We start from the raw sequence: 10,570 nt of genomic DNA, 5'->3' as shown, positions 1-10,570 counted from the left end.
TTGAAATGTAGATTAGGAAGACATACACATTTCACAAAAGAAGAAAAATATCCATCTACATAATGCTGCACCTATCACAATTTTTCCTTAGATTATCTTCCCAATTTTATTTATTGTTCCTCAATATTATGAGAATTGCACAACTCCCATAACTTAATAACCATCTATATACTAAATCAATAGATTGTTTGTAATATATGATATCATGTCAGTATATGATAAATTGTTTTTGTTTCAATTTAAATTCCCAATATGTGAATCTAATATTTCTTTGAAAGAAATGCAAGTCTTTTAAGGATGTCATGGAAAGACCGCCTTACTTGTGTATTTCTCAGAGTATAAATGAAGGGGTTCAACAAAGGGGCAACAGATGTAGTGAGCAGAGAAACTGCCTTATTAATGGCCACTTCATCCTTAGCTGAAGGTTTGATATACATAAAAATGCAGCTGCCATAGGTGACAGAAACCACAATCATGTGGGAAGAACAGGTGGAAAAGGCTTTTTTCTTTTGCTGGGCAGAAGGTAATCTTAGAATTGTCCTAATGATGTATATGTAGGACAGAACTATACACACAAGGGTCATTATGAAGGTCAACACACACAGACTATGACCAGCTGCTCTATGAACCACGTATCTGAACATGAATTTTTCAGTATCGGAGAAGCATCACAGACAAAATGGTCAATATCAGAGTCACAGAATTCCAGATGGAGGCTCAAACCAAGGGGTGGAAAGATAATCAATAAGCCAGACACCCAACAAGACAGGATAAGATTCCAACAGACTCTGTTGTTCATGATGGTCACGTAATGCAGGGGTTTGCAGATGGCCACATAGCGGTCGTAGGACATCACAGCCAAGAGGAAAAATTCTGTAGCTCCAAAGAGAACAATAAAAAAGATTTGGCTGAAGCAGGCCTTGATGGTGATGGTTTTGTCCCCACTTGATATCATGTACAGGTATGTGGGGACACAGGCAGTTGTGAATGAGATTTCTAAGAAGGAGAAATTTTGAAGAAAAAGATACATAGCTGTTTTTAAATGAGAATCCACCAAGATGAGAGAAATTATGATCAGATTCCCAATTACACTTATCATATATGTGATAAACAGAAAGATAAAAACCAGAATCTCTAGTTGTGGGTCATTTGTCAAACCCAGTATGATGAACATTGTTATTGCCGAATGGTTTCTCATCATTGACTTCATACTACTGCCCAATCTTCACATAAAAGTCACAGAAATCGGATCTGAGGAGCAACGTGACAATATGACAGGATCAGACAGTGACTACCAATACCAAGCAAACCAAGTCACATTCATTTCCTTCTGTAACTTGATAATCAGGTTTTGATGAGGTAATTCTCTCAGCTCCACTGAAATATACCACTGGGAAGCTAAGCTATGGGAAGTTTCTTTTGAAAATTGCTGCTACTGAAATTGTTTTCAAATATTCCAGGTCTCCCAGTTCACAGCACTTATTTCCAATTCATTTTTTAAGCCCATACTTTGGTTGAGATTTCCCCTATTAGATCAGGAGTTGACTGCTTTGAGCTATACTTTGATGGGTCATACAGTCCTTTATTCTAAAACTTTTGTACTCAAAAGCTAAATCCTAAAACTGTTTTTGCTTTATGTTTTGGTGCCTGATAAAATGCAAAATATATGGAGGATGTTGGTTATGCCCTACTTAGATTCTCCAGATCCCTCTCCTAGTGAACTAGGCATTATTTAAAGGTCAACTAGATTTCTCCCAGAAACCAGTCCTTCAATAGTCCTTTCTCCTGACTTTCTAAGTTTGTCTGTTATCCCTTTATTTTCCATCCCTGTCCTCAGCAGAGAAGGCTTTAATGAATGATTATTTTAATATAATTTGAAAACCATGGGTAAAGTTACAAATAGCTGAAGGATTTATCAAAACATACTTTGCTTTCCCTCCTTCATAACCAACAGAAGTGTGATACATGTTTCAGTAATGCACAGGCATTAAGTGTATGGACCTTGAAACAGTTTGTCTGGGATCAAATCATATCTGTTTTCTACTAGCTGAGTGACCTTAAGCAAGTCATTTAATCTCTCTGTTCTCCAAATTCCTAATATGAAGTAGAGTTAACAGGAATACTACATCATAAGATTACTATGAATTTTAATTAAGTAATATAGGGGTGCCTCTTTGGTTCAGTCCATTAAGCGTCCAACTCTTGATTTCAGCTCAAGATGTGATCTCATGGTCATGGGATTGAGCCCCATACATGAGGCTCCACTTTCAAATATCAGGCTCCACACTGAGTGCGGAGTCTTCTTGGGATTCTCTCTCTCCCTCTACCCCTCTCCGCCACTCATACTCATGCGCTCTCACTCTCTCTCTCCAAAAATAATAAATAAATACATAAATACATAAAATCAACTCCCATGAACTACAGATTACCATACTACCTTGCCAGGTTACAGATATCATGATAGAAAAAGGGGCGTTACCCTGGGTTTATGAGACAAATGGTTTGCAAACAGGTGATACCAGTACTGGAAAATGGTGGATATAAAAAAAATAGAATGTTTACCAGTGGTAATTGAGACATATGGGATATAAATATAGATAGATACCAGATAGATGGATGAGAAGAGACAGACAGAGAAATGGAGAGGTGTAGAGAGAGTGATTATAAACTTGTTTCTGCCAGTCAAATCACTGTACATGGGATTTCACCAACTTAAAGATGAATTGGATGAATCCTTCCCACATTTTTTTTTATTTTTTTTTTAATTTTTTTTTCAACGTTTATTTTATTTTATTTTTTTTTTTGGGACAGAGAGAGACAGAGCATGAACAGGGGAGGGGCAGAGAGAGAGGGAGACACAGAATCGGAAACAGGTTCCAGGCTCTGAGCCATCAGCCCAGAGCCTGACACGGGGCTTGAACTCACGGACCACAAGATTGTGACCTGGCTGAAGTCGGACGTTTAACCGACTGCGCCACCCAGGCGCCCCCCCCACATTTTTGATCTGGTGACACTTGGCTTGAAAACGTGCCAGTACTCACCTTTGACATTCCTCGTTGTATCACCAGGAAGCTATACCTCAAATGACCTTAGTGAGCCTCAGAGTTGAGCAAAAACATACTAATAGTATCAGCTAAGGATATTCCTAATCCCTGGCCCCCCAAGAACCTATATTAACCATATATGTATACACATGGTTTCTGAATTTGTAAAAAATACTATTCTAATTTAAAATTGGGAAACATTTCTATGCTAGGAAACTGGAAGGAAAATAATAAACTTTAAAGAGCAAGGAGGAGTTCAGAAGCCTCTCTAGCTCTGCAAAAGTAGGTGTTCTGATTTTCTCTGGACAAACATGTTTTTACACTTATGACCCTGTTTATTTCCTCCATCCAAACACGCATGCTGAAAACTACTTTAAAAAGTCCTTGGAGGCCCTGATTCAAAGTCTCTAATGAATTTAAAGTATAATTTACTTTGACAAAAAAAATCCTAAGCCAAGCACAATGGGGATAATGTCTTTAGAGAGAAAAAGAGGCAATAATAGCAATAAACACAGTCCAAGCATAAAATAATACGATTGCACTGACAAATAAGCTATCTGTTCTTAGTCATTTGTTTACACATGATTCATACAAATGTAATGAGTAAGAAGATAGCCTTCTTGTCTAAATTACATAACAAATATTATAGAAAAATTCAGACAGATATGAAAAGTGAAAAAATTCATAGAAACTGCAACATCCAGAAAGAAACATTACTATTCTAATGTTCGTCCTTCCAAATATTGCCCATAGTAATATGCAAGTGGTGTATGTACTACTGCCAGTTTCCTATACAGGATACCTCTCAGGAACAGCCAAATGGAAGAGGTTCATGGGGGGTGGGGGATCAGGAAGGCACAGAGTTTCCATGCCCTCTCCTAACACACCACCCTCCTGGCACCTCAATGTGTTCACCAACACAGAACCTCCCCAAATAACCTTGTTCAACTTTTTAATAGTACTTAATCTCCATCCCTCTCTGCCCTCCCCAAAGAACAGTAAATGGGGCTAAAGTTTCCAGTCCTCTAGTCATGTGGTCTTTCTGATGACCAGCCACATTCTAAGGCTAACTAGGGTCCTCATCCTAAGTCATAAATTCAAAGTAAAAGACATCCCTATCAATCAGGAAATTCCAAGAGTTTTAGGAGCTCTTTGCCAGGAAGAGGGACAAAGGCCAAATATTTCTTATATATCTATCTATAAGGCACATATATCCACAAGGTGAAATAGCCAGATGCAACTCAGAGTAAAAATATTTTAATATCTGTATCTCAGTAATTAATAGAACAAAGAAATGAGTAAGTAAAATGAAGATTCAATCAATATAATTGATAATATATATTATCAATATAATTGATTATATATATTATCAATATAATTGATTTTATATATATATATATATATATATATATAATAGATGCATGTAGAAAAATGCACCCAAAAGCTCAGAATACATTTTTATTTTTGCTTTCATCTCTATAAACATATTTGAAAGAAACAACTGAACTATTTCCAGATACACTTTTATAGTGATTCCATCACTGGAGAAGAGAAAATGGGAAATATCTGTGGGGCATATACTATATACCAACTATTTGGTCTTTAACAATTACAAGCCTACTTAATGGGCATTATGATCTCTGTTTTACAGAATAGGAAAGAGACATTCAGAGACATGAAATTTCTTGTGTCATTCAAGAGAGAGTGGGTCACTGTGTTACATTTGGTTAAATTAACTGCTGTGAAGGCACCTTCAGGTGGCAAAAGGTTAGCCATATGTGTGTGTGTGTGTGTGTGTGTGTGTGTGTGTGTGTGTGTGTGTATGTGTGTGTGTGTGTGTGTGTGTATATATATATGTATGTATATACATATGTATGTATATACATATATATATATGTATATATACACACATATATAAAACAAGTTCTTCACTGCCTTCAACCGAAAATGTTCAAGTGTTTTCTCAGAAGTAACTCACAGGCCAATGTAAGACTCCTACCTCAATCTGAGCATTCCACTTTTATCTATTCTGTATTTTATTTCTGCATGGGTATTGCAAAAAAAAAAAAAAAGAAAATTACTGCTTACTATCTTTAGCCAATAGTCTATAGATGGGCTAATTACAACTAGGTTAGTGATGCTTAGAAAATGGGACTTTTTTCAGGACTGTGTGGCCCGCAAATGGTTCTGGCTAAGTTCTTTATCCATGGTCAAGTGCAGCTATTCCCACTCATGGGGAAGACAAATGTATGACTCCATAGTCTTCCTCTTCTCTGCAGCTGTAGCTCCCTTGCTCCTCCCAACCCCACCTCTAAGCTAGTTTCTCTGGACCCTCATCCCTTAACCATATGTTCAGAATTTGTTCCCAAAATTGTCAACAAAGGACATTCATTAGCCTGTTCCAAACAAGGATTCCAGAGGCAACTTGTGTTCCTCATTCTGTTGCTTCCCCAGTGCATGCTCTCAAGAGAGAAAATATAACCTGTGTCACTCTGAGTAAAGTATAAATCTGGGGTGGGAGGGGGAGCACATAATCTGCCTTCTGAGATCAGCAACCTCATTTCACCCAGAAGAGAAAAATCAACAACCTCATTTCATCCAGAACTACTCTGCTCCTCATCCTTCTTTTGATCTCCTATTTATTGGTCCACTTTAAGAAGATAGACTACCCAAAAACTCTGATTCAGCTACTGTCTGAATTAGTGGAAGAATAGAAACAGGTAAATACCCACTATACTAATAAGGGACAACAGAAGACTATTTCTACATGAGAAGCCCCAGAAGTTTTTGTTATTTCCATGAAATGCAGGATAGGACTTAGTGGCAGATAATGTAGAAAATGCGAATATATTATTTTTTAATCATGTGGCCTTACAATCTTTATTCACCTCTAAGAATTTCACCTCATAGAATCCCACTATGACTAGTATGATAGTCAAGTGAAGAAGTATGTTCCCTGTTTATAACTTCATTTTACTTCTCTATGGTTGTGAAGCCTGAATCTGATGCAGATGTGAACACTCAGCCACTCCCTGAAGATTGCAGGTTGGTAAGCAGGAGGGGAAAGGCATCCAGACCATTGGGTAACTTCTCTTGATCCCTGATTCCAACCATGGAGTGCAAGCCATTAGTGGATTGGAATCAATTTAATGGGTTGCAACCAGCATTTGAAATAAAAATGTTTTAAATAGAATAAAACAAAAAATATCACATTGTATCCCATATAGTAAGTAAGAAGTGTTCTGTAGAACTACTACTGAGGTTAGATACAGATGTATGCCAGAAAATGATATAAAATGTAGAATGTATTATAGTAAAAAATTCTTGAAAGCTACTGCTTTATAAATGTTTATAACAACACACAGAAAACTTCTTGAATAAATCAGTAAAGACACTCCTACATAATGTGACTCTTAAATCACATGAGTTCACAAATCAGTAGAGACTTGAAGTGCTCTTGAAATGCTTAAATATAGAATCTCCTAGAAAACCCTGGAGGCTCCAGGGTGGCTCAGTCGGTTAAGCATCCGACTTTGGCTCAGGTTATGATCTCAGGGTTCCTGGGTTCCAGCCCTGTATCAGTCTCTGGGCTGACAGCTCAGAGCCTGGAGCCTGCTTCAGATTCTGCTCTCTCTCTCTCTCTCTCTCTCCCTACCCCGCTTGCACTCTGTCACTCTCTCTCTCTCAAAAATAAACAAAAAAAAAGAGGGGCGCCTGGGTGGCTCAGTCGGTTAAGTGTCTGACTTCAGCTCAGGTCATGATATCATGGTTTGTGAGTTCTGGCCCCACATGGGGCTCTATGCTGACAGCTCAGAGCCTGGAGTCTACTTCCGATTCTGTGTCTCCCTCTCTCTTTGCCCCTCCCCCGCTTATACTCTGTCTCTCTCACAAAATAAACTTTAAAAACAAATTTTAAATAAATAAGAGACTACTATAATTATATGAGAAAAAAAGAAACAGCAGAAAGAGTAAGAAAAACAGCAATTCTAAGAAAAGTTAAGTAGACAAAGTAAAGCAATGTATAGAATCAATGGGAAGTATGGAAAGTGAATACAGGGGGAGAAAATAGTAACTAGTCTGGAAGGGAGCAGCTGCTGGAAGCATTCCTTTTCTAACTCATTCCACAAACTTTCTGAACATCACCTGTGAGGAAGAGACTTGCCTCATGTTGGCACTGGGGAGAGTACCATGTGGGAAAATAATGGCAAGAACTTCTCTATACAGGGCAAACAAGACTGGAAAGGATACAACACCATTCAAATGGGCCACTGGTCTGGGTCAAGTCATCAGAGGAAAAGTTCACTGTCCATCACTCTTTGTTCTCTTCACATTTCACCTGTCCATTTCAGAGCACCTCTTCCTTTCTCACCTTTTATTATCATCACTTTTTTCTCTTCAGACTCAAAATTTTTCAACAATGAAAAATAAAACCAGGTTGACTGAATGTATCCTGCTGGGTCTAACAGATGTCCCTGAACTCCAGGTGGTGGTTTTCACCTTTATGTTCCTTGCTTATTTACTCAGCATCATCAGAAATCTAACTATCCTCATCCTCACCTTGCTGGACTCCCACCTTCAGACTCCCATGTATTTCTTTCTCTGGAACTTCTCTTTATTAGAAATGTCCTTCACAAACATTTTCATTCCCAGGGTCCTGATCAGCATCACAACAGGGAATAAGAGTATCAGTTTAGCTGGCTGCTTCACTCAGTATTTCTTTGCAATATTCCTTGGGGCAACAGAGTTTTATCTTCTGGCTGCCATGTCCTATGACCGCTATGTGACCATACGCAAACCCCTGCATTACATGGCCGTTATGAGCAGCAGAGTCTGTACCCAAATGGTTCTCTACTCTTGGCTGGCTGGGTTATTGGTTATTATACCACTAATCCCTCTGATGAGTCAACAGGACTTTTGTGCATCCAACAGGCTGAATCATTATTTCTGTGACTATGAGCCCCTTTGGAAACTCTCCTGTTCAGACTCAAGCCTCATCAAGAAGGTTGTCTTTTGGGGCGCCTGGGTGGCGCAGTCGGTTAAGTGTCCGACTTCAGCCAGGTCACGATCTCGCGGTCCGGGAGTTCGAGCCCCGCGTCGTGCTCTGGGCTGATGGCTCAGAGCCTGGAGCCTGTTTCCGATTCTGTGTCTCCCTCTCTCTCTGCCCCTCCCCCGTTCATGCTCTGTCTCTCTCTGTCCCAAAAATAAATAAACGTTGAAAAAAAAAATTAAAAAAAAAAAAAAAAAAAAAAAAGAAGGTTGTCTTTCTTGTGGCATCTGTGACCCTACTGGTCACTCTGACTGCTGACTCTCTCCTATATGTTCATAATCAGGATTATTCTGAAGCTCCCCTCAGGGAGCAAAGGACAAAAGCCTTTTCCACCTGTTCTTCCCATATGACCATGATCTCTCCCTCCTATGGAAGCTGCTTCTTCACATTCATTAACCCCTCAGCAAAAAAAAAAAAAGAACACATTTAACAAGGGAGTAGCTCTACTCATTACTACAGTCACACCTTTATTGAACCCCTTCATTTATACCCTAAGGAACCAACAGGTAAAGCAAGCCTTCAAGGATATAGTCAAAAAGCTTGTGAATCTTTAAAGAATTTCAGAATTGAAGCTTTAATGGTTGAGTGCTTACTGTGTACCAAGCCCTCTGCCAACTTACTACATATCCAAGAAAGAGTTAAATTCCAGGCCAGTGAGAAGGACCTGGAAATAAATAAATTACAACCTGTTAAGTTTTCATATAAAGAAATTATTAAGGCTATTTTATAGATGAAAAAGTAGCACAATCTGAGCTACAGTCAATAAATGTTTTCAGAGGGGATACCATTTAAACTCAGTCTTAACAAGTAGGAGTAAGTCAAACAAGCAAAAATAGAGAAAGAGAAATCTGGGTAGAAGGAATATTATTTTTAGGAGCACAGAATTTCAATCCAAAAGGATTGAGTAAATGTCATTAATTTCAATGATACAAAAAGAAGGGGGAAAAGGTTTGTGAAGATGATAGCTATAGTTTTGAATTAAGTTAAATCTCATTTTGCATAAATTAAATGCCCATAATGTCAAAGCATCTGGATTTCAAGCCAGATCTAGGAATTTAGCAGAAGTCAAGCAGATCTAGGAATTTTCAGAAGTCAAAGAGACACACATACCTTTTTTAAAAGAATGTATTCCCCATCTTTTATCTTTTAATAATTACAAAGGATTAAATTATTTGATTTTAAGTCTTTAATCCTATTAAAATGCAATTAAGAGAGGTGGTGTACTGGTGCACTATAGTAGCGAACATCTCCAAATCTCAGTGGCTTAAATAACAAAAGTTTATAATCTTTCATCCTATATATCCTATGTGGATCAGCAGTGAACTCTGCTCTTGTGCTCTTCCCACATCTGCTTATTAGGCTGCCATCTCTAAGTGCCATGCTTTAAGGATCACAACAGGAAACACAGAGACACAGAATGTCTCAAACCTGTAATTACATGCTCCACTCAAAATCCACTGGTTAAAACAAGTTAACAACTGCAAATTATCCAAGAAGTGTGATCTCACACACATGTGAAGGGACAAAAGACCATAAGAACTTGTGTGCAAAGGTGAGAACTCTATAGGCCAGAATATGTGACCTTCTTTCCAAATGGCAGCCAAGTTGAAACAGGATTGGCTACAGAAATTTGGCAGAGCTAACTACTGCCATGAAAATTGGAGTGAGACAGAATGAGGAAAACAGCTTCTTGAGGTTTGATCTTTTTACAATATAAATCTTATCATGTCATTCTCTTTCTTAAAACCCTCTGATGGCTTCTCATTACTTAAATTCCAAATTCCTTACTATAACTTACAACAGCATTACACGAACTGGCTCTGGCCACCCTGCCCTAACTAAGAAACCAAGCCCTGAAGAGGTTATAATTGGAATTGATGTTCCTTCCCCAAAGAGAACTTCAGGACTATCTGCATCCTGTTATTACTCCTTGTCTACCTTAACCACCACCAGAATTATAAGCTATCTATCACCCTTCATTACCCCCAAGTGATCTGTCATTTTTTTTAATCCCTTAGATCCTCAGCTTCTCCTCTGAAAATTCTCTTCACATCAGTCCTTCTCTAACTGAAACCTCCTATCCTTTGAAAACCTTCTTATGCAGTTCCCTCAAGCAATGGCTGTTTTCACTCCACATATTTCTGATGCTGGAGATGGAGTATGTGCCTTCTTGCTCCCCATTGACTCTTACAGATTATTGCCTCCCTTCTCCTCAAAAATTGTAGCTCCTTTAAAGTACATGCCATCAGATTATACCATTCCTTGTTCTCCTTCAAATGCCCTTGGTTCACTGAAATGTTAGCAACTGGCTTACTTCTAATCTACCACTTAAACTGCTTACCATTCTTGGTGACTTGAATAACTACATAGATGATCCAGACAAGACTCTGGCCTCTTGATTTTTGACATCATCACTTCCAGTGGCCTTGTTAACCACCCACTCCCACATTATTACCCTAGACTTTGTCATTTACAATAA

General features: G+C 38.4%; 1 protein-coding gene and 1 pseudogene across 1 annotated transcript; one reads left to right on the top strand and one right to left on the bottom strand.

Annotated features, from left to right (window-relative positions):
• Positions 1 to 260: 260 nt before the first annotated feature.
• LOC112863448 (olfactory receptor 6C2-like) lies at positions 261 to 1,270 on the bottom strand (annotated as a pseudogene).
• A 6,191-nt stretch (positions 1,271 to 7,461) lies between these two features.
• Positions 7,462 to 8,645, top strand: LOC112863744 (olfactory receptor 2AP1-like). Its single transcript, XM_086711824.1, is given in 5 exon segments — positions 7,462 to 8,046; positions 8,300 to 8,340; positions 8,342 to 8,394; positions 8,397 to 8,500; positions 8,502 to 8,645. Coding segments are annotated over 5 exon segments (927 nt in total).
• The last annotated feature ends 1,925 nt before the right edge of the window (positions 8,646 to 10,570 follow it).

Source organism: Puma concolor, chromosome B4, assembly GCF_028749965.1.
Source record: "Puma concolor isolate L17-30 chromosome B4, mPumCon1.1.hap2, whole genome shotgun sequence".
NCBI classification, from domain to species: domain Eukaryota; kingdom Metazoa; phylum Chordata; class Mammalia; order Carnivora; family Felidae; genus Puma; species Puma concolor.
The sequence above is the reverse complement of the archived record's forward strand: the minus strand, read 5'-3'. Positions and strand labels throughout refer to the sequence as shown.